General features: G+C 41.3%; 3 protein-coding genes across 4 annotated transcripts; all 3 read left to right on the top strand.

The window, feature by feature from the left end:
• Positions 1-92: 92 nt before the first annotated feature.
• LOC135938325 (cuticle protein 7-like) lies at positions 93-2,059 on the top strand. Its single transcript, XM_065481939.1, has 3 exons — positions 93-297; positions 358-582; positions 1,643-2,059. The coding sequence occupies exons 1-3, from the start codon at positions 283-285 to the stop codon at positions 1,928-1,930; spliced, it is 528 nt and encodes a 175-aa protein (XP_065338011.1). The 5' UTR covers positions 93-282; the 3' UTR covers positions 1,931-2,059.
• A 4,664-nt stretch (positions 2,060-6,723) lies between these two features.
• On the top strand, positions 6,724-10,334 carry LOC135938320 (cuticle protein 21-like). Of its 2 annotated transcripts, XM_065481933.1 has the most exons (3): positions 6,724-6,818; positions 6,877-7,298; positions 9,994-10,334. In XM_065481933.1, exons 1-3 carry the CDS (start codon positions 6,807-6,809, stop codon positions 10,166-10,168), a joined length of 609 nt encoding a protein of 202 aa, XP_065338005.1. In that variant the 5' UTR covers positions 6,724-6,806; the 3' UTR covers positions 10,169-10,334. The 2 variants fall into 2 exon arrangements, with proteins under 2 accessions (XP_065338005.1, XP_065338006.1); XM_065481934.1 differs by lacking the exon at positions 9,994-10,334 and having other exon boundaries at positions 6,877-7,690.
• LOC135940550 (cuticle protein 19-like) lies at positions 9,485-9,988 on the top strand (the record flags this gene model as incomplete). The annotated part of the gene is made up of 2 exons (XM_065485480.1): positions 9,485-9,509; positions 9,626-9,988. Coding segments are annotated over exons 1-2 (375 nt in total), but the record flags the coding sequence as incomplete, so codon positions are not given.
• Positions 10,335-11,921: the final 1,587 nt, after the last annotated feature.

The following is an 11,921-nucleotide window of genomic DNA, read 5'->3' on the forward strand; positions in this document are numbered from 1 at the left end:
TTTCTACGAAATTTTTGTCATGAATGTATGGCGTGTGCTAAAAGGCTCTAATTTTTGTAAGCTGCAGACTCGCTTGATTTACGCGCCAGTGGTCTGATCATCGGAAGCATTGGGATGGCGACAATTGCACAAATATCGTGCATGGCTGGGTCCAGGAAGCGAGATCAGAGTGTTTAGTGGGGGTGGGAATGAAAGAAAGACGCGGCGACAAAAAGCGTATAAATATGGCCCCTGGGAATTGCAAAGGCTCATAAGGATTTCAGCAGTGGACTCGTGTATATCATGTTCTTACTACAGGTTGTGACACATTCTGCGAAAATAATGAACAAATTTTTCAAATTTCAATTCCAAATTCAGAGCACTCTGGTGGCCATCCTGGCGATGGGCGTGAGTGGACAGCAGTACCATAGGACGCAGACAAACCAGCGGTCGCAACAATTCGACAGCAACAACCACGGCGTGCCGCACGGAGTGTCCAGGCAGTACGCGCATTTCGCAGGACCAGTCTCGGGCGCCGAACACCAAATCGTCGTTCCAAAGCACTACCCTGGCGCGGCCGCAGGAACTTCATTTGATTTTGTGGTGAGAGCAAAATTTCATTTATTTTCCGTAGTTTAGCCATTTGATCCAAATAACTGACTCTGGTGAATTTCTCAATTCAGCTTTGAGAGTTAATAATTTTGTTCCCCAAATTCAGTAATAAATTGACTGTCATTTATGAATTTGTCGTTACCATATTTTAGCCATTCAAGCAGTAAAACGCGTGAAAAGCTGGCAGTTTATTATTCATCAGCCATAAAAGTAGCTATTTTGGTCTCAAACACAAGCAACGGTTTCCAATTAAAGAAATGACATACAAGGGCATTCGAGTATCCATCGCATTATACGATTTAATATGTATGATCAAATCTAGACTTTCACACGAAACGTCTGGATGAGATTTTACTTTATATTCTCCGAAAATGACGAATTCTTAAAACTAATAATAATACATCTTAAATTTTCCAAAATATTGTAACATTATATATAATACTATGTATTTTCAAAACATGATTTTTTAGAAATTGTTGCAAAATTGTGTATGTCCCAATCTCAAAAGTGATTTGAGCGAAAATTACACGGACCGAATGATAGTTTTGGCGGTGACCAAATGATCTGACAAAATTCACACCATCGATCAGTTCTAATCATATTTTATATCTACCCTTTACCTATGTTCAAAACTGGAGTATCAATTTTCATAATTCCAGATATTAAAGCACCAAAAATTGCGACGATATAAAATATTCACTTTTCGGTTCAGGGGATAATATTATGGCCAATAGGGGTTCAGGGGTGAGGGTTGAGCATCCCCAAAACCATTCAGCTCACCAGGGAAAGTCGAGCCAAAATTCGAACGGTGTGCAGTTTTAGTATTTCTGACCCTTAGAACCCGAGATTTGGCGCTGACAATACATTATTTGAAAAAATTGAAAATATGTGTTTTTCGAAATTCATTATTGAATAACTCAAAAATCAAGCCGAGCACCACATTAAATTTTTGTCACGAGTTCTAAAGTACCTCCAAACACCGCAAAACCCGTCCTGCAACGCGTGACTTTTTTAATTCTGAAAAGAATCGTTCTCGGCGACTGTGTTTCAGGCGAAGCCCGACTACAAATTCGGCTACGGAGTGGAGGACTCGAAGACGGGCAACAAACAAACGCACCAGGAGTCGCGAGACGGCGACGTGGTGCGCGGCGAGTACACGGTGCTCGAGCCGGACGGCTCGATGCGCATCGTGCAGTACACGGCCGACCCGCGCAACGGCTTCCAGGCAGTGGTGAAGCGGGCCGGCCAGCCGACCGAGGTGTACGGTGCCGCCGCCACCGCCACCGCACCAAAGCCGCAACACGCGAACAATTACGACTCCTATGATGAATATGACTAATAATAAATAATTGGTAAAAATGTCGAATAGCCTGAATGTAAAATGATCTTCAAGAAACGATCTCAAACCTTTAGTAGCTGTAAAGAATGAATGCGGACAATAAATAAATAAATAACGAATAATAATTAATCTTGCTTTTAATTAATCTCATCTTCAGCGTTGCGTGAATCAGGAAATTTGCTTTTACTTCCAATTAAGCCGTTATCTTCAGATTGGATCTAAGCTTAAATTAATACAGGATATGGATTCCGAGTGAAACTTCTCCAAAGTGTATTCAATTTCAAGTTGCGATTAATATCGAGATTTTTTAACCAAAAGGGAAATTACGAAATTTCACAGATTGGGGTAAAAATTGGCATGAGGTAAAGTTCAATAAAATCAGTCTTTATTAGAGGTTTACGTCATAAAATGTTCGCCAAGGAATTAATTTTAACGGGTTTTAATGGGGCAATTTTGGATAATTTCGAGACCTCAGTATCTTCGCCGTGGTGCAATTTCAAAGTCGACACAAAATGTAATGTCCTGGATCAAGGTGAAAGGTAATTTCGGTTAATTTTGGAAAAGGGCCAGGAATTTGGAATTTTGATAATGTGCTTAAAATTTGTCCCAATTAAGACACGTGTGAACTTTTGTGGCAGTCTCAGAGTGGTGTTATTTTCAGTTTTCGAGAAATACCTTTTCAAACTTAAAAAACACGAATCTTTCGACTTTTTCGTGTTTTTGTAAATATTTTCAACTCCAAATCTCGGGTTCTAACTTCTAACCATCAGAATTGCCAAAACTAACCACCGTTAGATTCGTCTTGACCTCCCCTGACCAGTTGAAGGGTTCAGAGGGTGCTTACCCCACGCCCAACACACTTGAAAAAAGTAAAAAAAATAAAACGCTCGAAATTTTTATTGCTATTTTCACATTTTTTAAAGGGAGAGATGTGTCCACAGAGAACATTTTAAACGCAGCTGATTTCAGTATTTTCATTTACAACCATCCATTAATCAGACGGCTTAATTTGGTCAGGAAGTATAGAGTTAAAAATATCTTCTGAGAAAAGAATTTCTATTGGATGACCGGCCTAGAGGACTATTAGTTGTTTCTCGCGTTTAAATATCGGCCGGCGAGCAGGAAAGAGTGTGTCTCTTTTATTACATTACAGAAAGTAAAATGGTTTTATTGTATAATTTATTAATGTGATTTAATTATTGTATATGCCTGTTGTTGTACACCCGTGGTGTCTAATAAATATTTCATTCATTGTATAATTTATGGTGGCTGTGTTGTCGCACGCGCGCTTTATTTCTCGGGGACATCGGATTATGTATTATGCGCGCACACTTTTGCTTGCAGCACACTACGCAGAGAGAGAGAGAGAGAGAGAGAGAGAGAGAGAGAGAGAGAGAGAGAGAGAGAGAGAGAGAGAGAGAGAGAGAGAGAGAGAGAGAGAGAGAGCGAGAGAGAGAGAGAGAGAGAGAGAGAGAGCGAGAGCGAGAGAGAGAGAGAGAGAGAGAGAGAGAGAGAGAGAGAGAGAGAGAGAGAGAGAGAGAGAGAGTGAGTGATTTTCTTTCTATGAATGGGCTGGACTGTGTGTGATGCGAGCTAGTGAGTGCGACACAAAGAAACAAACTGCGCGCAAGTGTGCAGACGTCGAAACAGCAGCGCATGCACTCGTGTCATAATCGGAATTAAGTTCCGCTCAAGTGATCGCGCGCGCGTTGCATCATCGCAGCCGCGGCGTCGCAACGAACCGCCTGCCTCTTTTTAATTATTCTACTTGCTGCATCCACATACCGCACTAATTTTTTCCTTCCTGACGGTCGACGAGGATAATTTAACAAGCGCGATTATTGGTTCACGATTCACGGCCGCTTCTGATCCAATTTCTCTTCGTAGGAAATCCTTCGGATCAGCCACACCAGGAATGTTTCGTGCTTTTTTTTCTCTCTGCTTGAGTGAGGTTTTTTCACAATTGAGTGCAAGCTCACTAAGACAGGTGCTAAAGGAATTTTCGCTTGACCTCTGTTTGCCACTTGAAAGGAGAGAGAACCTCTTTAAATTAATAAAATTTTTCTTAGAAGTATCCAAGATTTTTAAATTTAGTTAAATATAAAAAATAAGCACAAGTAAGCTTTATTATTTAGCAACTAAGAGTGCTAAATAAAAATATTGGCAAGTTTGGAACAAAATTTTCCTTTCCCCAATTTTTTTGTTTTAAAAAATGACTCGTGTGTGCCTGCAAAAATATTTGAATATTCCAAAATAAACTTAGATATTATGAAAAAGCTCATAGAAAAAATTAAAACTCAACCAGACTAAACTGTTACATTTTTACGTAACACTTTTTTAATGGGAATTTTCGGAAAAATCACCAACGACTCAATGCAATTAATTATTTTAATCACACTATATTCCATCTGTTTCACTGAGTAGATCCCAAAAATGAAAAACAAGAAAATATACGAGTTTCAAATATCTTAAAATTTAAACTTTCAATTTATGAAGACGTGGATCTAGCGATGTCTCATTGCTTTTCAAAAACAATCTATTTAAATCCAGCATTAAAGTACAGTCTCATTAATTCATTTATGCTGGCAAAACAAAATATTACTTCATCTGATTAATTGCGTATGAATCTGTGTCACAGGCATGAGCGGAGATAAAAATTAAGCAAAGCAAACGAGCAGTTCCTATTTGACGCAAGGCCTTTGCATTTGCAGCCCTTCCCTTTCAGGTCGTCGAGATGGATGTTATAAAAATTGAACTGTAAATAAACACGCGCGTCGCGCGTATCGAAACGACAATCATTAAACGTACTAGTCTGCGCGCGTTGGATGCATGTGTGTGTTGGAAAACACACACATGCACACACACACACACAATCTTTTTCATGCTCCACATGCTGCGCAGAGAGGTGCAATAATATGCAGCCTGCACTTCCATATGCAATAAGGAAAGCTGCCGCCTTTGACATATTGCATGAATTATTTAGTGCTCTTGATTATTGTTGCCACTTTTCATTTTTATTTGAGAGAGTGTGCACTTGGAATCAAGAGCAATTGACAAACGTGCTTGCCATAAAAATTCTTCAGCAGGGAAAACCCCAGTGCAATACACTTCTTTATTGTTTCCCGGCCATTTGATGCAATATATAAGCTTTATATAACAGTTAATATGTAAATTCAAATAAAATTTGCTCCGTTTCCCTTTTTTATGACGTCGCATATTGGCATCGATTGATTTCTTAAAGTAGAGCCTTACAGGCCAATAATTGGAGAAAATTTTGCTTTGGTGACTGTAGCAAGGCAGTTCATTGAGTTTATTGTTTGTTAAATTTGGCAACGGTTTACCTCTATAATGTGCAATAATGAAATCATGCCCAAGGACAGTTCAATTTTAATCCAATGGTGTACGAATTTCGAGGAAATATTCCTTCAATTGTGAAATAAATCGTGGTTTTACAGTAGGGAGACAATTTATACCTTTTTAGCATGCAAATTTTTAACCGATTTTCTCAAAAATTTAAACGGCGCCATTTAGGACAATTTTAGTTTTTTTCCCAATATTTAGATAGTATTTCCAGTAAAGGTAAAAAGGATTTTCACAAATTGTCCAAGGAACCAGAAAATTTGAAAACAACCGTCTGAGATGTCACGCGAGAGTGAGAATAAACTTGTCCCAAGCGCGAAAACATCATCTATACACGACGCGATATTTCCAGTCAAGCGCGCAGCCAAGCCTTAAAGGGTTTTACAATCATTTTGCTTCTACACTTGCATCGCCACACGGAGTACACACAAAGCCGGCAGACAATTTTGTCCGCGGGGCATTTGTGTATTTAGAGAAGAAAGTGCCACCGTTTGAATCTCGTGAGCAGCAGAAAGCGACACGCAGATGAATGAAATGATTTTACAACGAGGAAGCTTCGAGTAAGCATCAGTATATATCAATATCTGACTCATTCCGTGAGTTGCCAATGAACACGCTTCCTCGCATGCGTAATGCAAATTGCTCGGCGCCGCGCGTAAATTATTGCACCTCTTCAGAGAACGAGAGCACGCGTGCGTATTGTTGTGTAACACGCGGACAATTTCACCGACACCGCCTGATGAATAAAACATTTGCTTGTCCTGTTCCGTTTGTTCGAGTGCTACACATTATAATAAAAGAAAATCAGCGAGTGCTCAATTTTGCAACGTTGTGTCCGAAGCTCACAGATATTTCAGATGCGACAGAAGAAAGTGATTAATTAAAGATGCGCTCGTTGAAATTAACAGCAAGTCGGAATATGTGCATTCGAGTGCGTAAATGCACCGAGCCTGCCCTACATGGTTTGCCTTCAAAAAGCTTTCTCCACGAATTCCGATGAATATATGTGTATAATCAACAGCCGCGCAACGCACGCAGATTTCCTGTAAAAGCGACTTATATGCCGGCGACAATTGTAAACGAGATGTGCCACTCTGGACTGGTCATCTGAGTCCATTGTTCTCTGATTTTAGAAATTTTTAAGATGTATCTTCAGCACGAGTTTGGCACAAACTCCAGGAAATTTCAGACAAATTCGATTTGAGCCAGAAGCGTGTTGTTAATCTTAAGAGCTTATAGGATAATTGGATAATATGAAACATTCTGTTTAAAAATGGATCATACGCATGACTGCACGGCCTTCCAAGGATATACATTTTTACCGCATTGTAATCAAGACACAGCTTCTCAGATTTACAGCGTAAAGTGTAAGTTGTGCGGTGTACCCTCTCTACCGGTCACCGAGTTTCCGAGTGGAAGTCAAATGGTCAGGAGCGTTATAGTGGTGCGGGTATAAAAGCTAAGCGGGCCGACACGCCAGCATTCTGTCTCCAGATTCCTCACACACACACACAACATGGTCGCCCAGGTAAATATCCAATTAACTGCATAGCTTTTCCAATTATAACAATTAAATTAAATTTTAGATCGCCCTCGCCGTTCTCGCCCTGGCCGCCGCCGTGTGCGCCGCGCCCGGTGTGCCCCTCGTGGCCGCCGCCCCCGCCTACGTGAAGGCCGTCGAGCTGCACGCTCGCCCTCACTACTCCTTCAACTACGGAGTGAACGACCCCCACACCGGCGACCACAAGAGCCAGTCTGAGACCCGCGACGGCGACTTCGTCAAGGGCCAGTACTCTCTGCTCGAGGCCGACGGCACCACCCGCACCGTCGACTACACCGCTGACCCCATCAACGGCTTCAACGCCCACGTCACCAGGTCCGGACACGCCGTGCACGCCACCCCCGTTAAGGCCTACGCCTACGCCGCTCCCGCCGTCGTCAAGACCGTGGCTCCCGTCGTCCACGCCGCCCCCGTGGCCTACGCCGCCCCCGCCGTCGTCAAGACCGTCGCCCCTGTTGTCCACGCCGCCCCCGTCGTCGCCTACAAGGCCCCCGTCTACGCTCACGCCGCCCCCTTGGCCTACGCCGCTCCCATCGCCTACAAGGCTGGTCATCTCGCCTACGCCGGTGCCTACGCCGCTCCTCTGGCCTACAAGGCTCCTCTCGCCTACCACTACTAAATGTACCCTTCCTGTCCTATGCAACCTGATGCGACTGGTGTGAGCCACCTTTGCATCTGCCTCGTCTCTCAATGTTAGTCTGACAGCATGCTCGCTTTTTTCTCCTGCTGTGATCGTGGGATCCATAAATTATTCATTGTCGTCTCAATTAGTTTTGTTATGCAAAGACCTGTATTTTTTATTTAAGACTTTTTAAAAATAAAAAAATATTAAATACGAATTACCAGAATTTATATTTATTACTCCTTGCAAGCAAACAACAAGTACTGTGCCCCACATTTAAGATACCTGTATATTTATATTACCTATACTTAAAATAAAAACCACTCGCTCATGCACCGCTCATAGTTAAGAATTGGATTCTTAAATCATGGAAATCTCTGAATTTCATGTATTTACTTTGCTACAGCTTTTACGATTCAATTTAATTTAATTGAAAATACGGTAAGTTTGTGAATCAAAACAAGATGCAACATAGAGTTAAATGGTTGCAAAGATGAAATCTTTATTCTTGGCGGTCGGCAGGTGTGCGCACGCATGTTCGGAATAATTACTTGTCAAACCTAGTCTCAAGCCAATTAACTTTTACAACTTACAACGCTATAAGAATATAACCATATCATCGGCAAATAAAATTAATTTGACATTTGGGAAGGTTCGTTAGAGCACATTGATTTAAAATATAAAAATAAATGGAGAAATGCTGCAATCGGCTCCGCAACTGAAACTCCATCCTGCACGATTAGAAAATTTAAGTCCAACATTTAAATGGTTGCTATGCTAATGTAAATATTGACTTACACAAGAAGAACAAAATAAAAATTGATCTAAATCTGAATCTACACTCATGCATTATTATTCTTTGATGTATTCCCCGACTACCCTTCCTTCAGAAAACTCCTACTTCTACAGCAAACCCTTCACGACGCCCCTGATAATTACTAAAAGAGAGGAGGTGATGGACTTAAGTAATGATATAAATGATTCTATTTTATTAAAATTGAAAATACTGATCTAAAAGGGATAATTTTGGGCAAGGCGTTCTCCACTGCTAATAAGGGCACAGACTAACAAGACAAAAAATGAGTTAGTGTTTCTATCAAAGTTGAGAAATTGATAAAAATTTATTTGTTGAACATAGCATCTCAGCAATTGCATATATCCATCTCGCGCTGGAACGATGTACATATTTTTACAAGAGAAACATCTCGTGAACATGTATATATTTTTAGCAAAACAGATTGTTTCCCATTTTAGTTAAATAAAAATAAAAATGATGTAAAAAAATGGTTGTTTAATTAGCGTAAGAGTAAAAGAAAAACAACTATCTGACCAAACATTCAGCCGCAGCTTTACATGCTTTTTGGCTACTCTAAGAAACATCATGAATCTGCGACAATCACGTCAATATGCCGTGCCGATTTAATTAGTAATTGCACTTAGCCATGGGCTACACATTTTGCAGTTTTGATTTTTGTACTCCATTTGCTTGTCGTTGAGACTTAAAACTGAAACTGAAGGTGCGTACAACAGACAAGGTAAAATAATACCAAAGTCATCAAACACGCAAGTTATCATTCAAATCTAAATTGATTGATGAGCAATCAAGTAAATTTATATTTTAAAAAAACAACGTTCCCTTTCATTCGAAAGCATATATTGAGAAAAATATGATTGTTCTTATCACTATACATATATAGCATATTGCCACAGAATGTAAAATATTTCTGTGAAGAATACATCGCTGATTAATTCAATTGACTTTAAAAATTCAGCAACAGTAATTCCACATGAGCTTCATCGAAACCATGTAGGATATTACACAGATTAACAGTTGCGTGTACCATAAACTTGCGCCGCTTTGTGAACGCATATAATATTGCTCCAATGCCTCCACCCTTGCTGCAAAGCATCAGCACTGATCGGTTTCCTAATGAAAAAGAAGAAGTAGGCGAGTGATATAGAGTGAGTATAAAAGGCCTGCATTCACATTGCTGATCACATTCCGCTTCAGGAGTTCAATAATCATGTTCGCCAAGGTAGTTAACAACTACAATATTTTCCCAAAGAATGTTCTCCAACTGTTGGATAACTTTCATTTTTCGCAAGTCTAAGGAGAAAATGTTTTTTTATTAAAAAATTCTTATTTTTCCAGATCGCTTTCGCCGTCCTCGCCCTGGCCGCCGCCGTGTGCGCCGAGCCCGGTGCGCCCCTCGTGGCCGCCGTCCCCGCCTACGTGAAGGCCGTGGACTACCACGCCCGCCCTCACTACTCCTTCAACTACGGCGTTAACGACCCCCACACCGGCGACCACAAGAGCCAGTCTGAGACCCGCGACGGCGACTACGTCAAGGGCCAGTACTCTCTGCTCGAGGCCGACGGCACCACCCGCACCGTCGACTACACCGCCGACCCCCACCACGGATTCAACGCCGTCGTCTCCAAGTCCGGACACGCCGTCCACCCCGCCCCCGTCAAGGCCTACGCCGCCCCCATCGTCCACGCTGCCCCCGTCGTGCATGCCGCCCCCGTCGTCGCCTACAAGGCCCCCGTCTACGGCCACGCCTACTCCTACGCTTCCGCCCACGTCGCCCCCATCCGCGCCTACGCCCACGCTGCCCCCGTTGTTCACGCCGCCCCGGCCCTGGCCTACGCCCACGCCGCTCCCCTCGCTCACGGCTACGGCTACCACTACTAAATCTGCTCTTTCGTTCACCCTTTTGTGAAAGTCTGAAAGCACGATCACCTTGATCTCCTGCGATGCTCAATTTCGGGCAGGATTTCATCCCTCTCATTGTCATTTTGTATGTAACTACCTCTTGTTACTGTGTAATGAGAATCGAATTAAACTATATAAATTGAAATATTTGATTTTTCTTGTCTCGTTGGGACACAAATTTTAACCTTTACCCAGGAAAGCATTAACTTATTAATAAGTTCACGTGGTCTGAGCGAGTGAGGTGACTATTTGATCAAAAATCAATTACTTGAAAGGTGCAAATAAAATTCAGCTCTAGGACTGAAAGGAGGTTAATTCTAATTTCTATTGGCAATAAATAATTTATTTAAATTATAATGCTGCTAAATAATTTTGAAGAATAAAATCCTTTAAGGAATTTTGCAACTCTTACAATAATAGGAAACACCTCAGAAATGTTTGAATTAAAATATCTTAACCTGGTTCGTTTGCCTATCGGAGGAGCCATTATTAGATTTAATTAACTGCCTTAACTGATGTTAATAAAAATGTTTAATAGCAACTGTGCGTAATTTATGTAATTCATATTAATATTGTTATTTAGCCTTTCAAGCTTCTAAGAATTATGTCGGTGCGTAGGGTACGAACGCCTGCAGGAGATTTTACACCTTGGTTCAATTTATACTAAACGTTGCGTCGAGGGATGAATTCCGAGTGCCCAAGACGGGCATCCAAGGTGGGCCGACCAATTTTGTTAAAAGAGGGAAATATCGAAGGGCGTGAAAAGGCGGCCGGGCCAAATTGCAAAGTAAGAATCTAAGCCATGTTTGGGGTTTAAATGCTGGCTGATTAGCGCCTAAAGTTAACTCTCTTGCATATAAAAGAGTCACCGTGGGCCGCCAATTGGGCGCTGATGCCAGCAGCAGTCACCACCAGTGAAGAGTGTTTTCGGTCAGAAGTCCTTCTTCTTAAGTCATGGGATGACCTGCCGCCAACAATCAAGGACTGCTGCGTGAAAGACTTTCCTGAACTTTGCACAGAGTAATTGTGGCAACTATATGTGATGAACAATTACGTGAGATACATTTTGTATTGATCGCTTTTGCAGTAAATGCTAGTGTCTCTATGTAATTTATTGACGAATGTGTGACTTTGATATTATGCTTATATGTATTGTAGAGGAAGAATAAACAATAATAATATAGGAATGACGAGTGCATTCGGATTTTGGAGAGTTGCAAAAGCTTTCCGACTCGCCATTTTGCTGCTTGCACCTTTCGAGCATGCGTGAATTCAATATAAAAGACCCCGGTGCTGAGGTATAACACGAACTGGTCCTTTTTCAGCAATCTAGGAGGGATAATGAAGAGTCAAACGGTGTGCAGTTTTTGTAAATCTGAAGGTTAGAAGCTGATATTTGGTGAAAAACGTCTTATACTTTCATAAGACGTTCTATCATATTAATAATAAAAAAATAGTGTCAGCTAAATCTCTAGTTCTGGCTGTCGTAAAAAAAACACACACACCAATAGACTCCTCTTCACGTTCCATGGTTTACTGAAGTAGTTTTATGGCGGTAAACACTAAATTTTGTCACGCAGTGATGAGGTGCTAAGAAGAAAAATTGTAAAATGTTCGGATTTTAGGGTGTAAAAAGGATGATGAAGGGTTTGCACACTAAGACTACTTCGGTTATCAAGGGGAAGTTGAGACTTAAGTTTAGATGTGTCCGGTTATTGAAAATGTGGCAGTT

The sequence above is a fragment of the Cloeon dipterum genome, chromosome 3 (assembly GCF_949628265.1).
Source record: "Cloeon dipterum chromosome 3, ieCloDipt1.1, whole genome shotgun sequence".
NCBI classification, from domain to species: Eukaryota; Metazoa; Arthropoda; class Insecta; order Ephemeroptera; family Baetidae; genus Cloeon; species Cloeon dipterum.

Excerpts from the sequence above, each read along its gene's own strand:
- LOC135938325 (XM_065481939.1), top strand. Across the intron at positions 583-1,642 it reads GAACTTCATTTGATTTTGTG|GCGAAGCCCGACTACAAATT; the intron begins GTGAGAGCAAAA and ends ACTGTGTTTCAG.
- LOC135938320 (XM_065481933.1), top strand. Across the intron at positions 7,299-9,993 it reads CCCGCCGTCGTCAAGACCGT|CGCCCCCGTCGTCGCCTACA; the intron begins CGCCCCTGTTGT and ends CGTCGTGCATGC.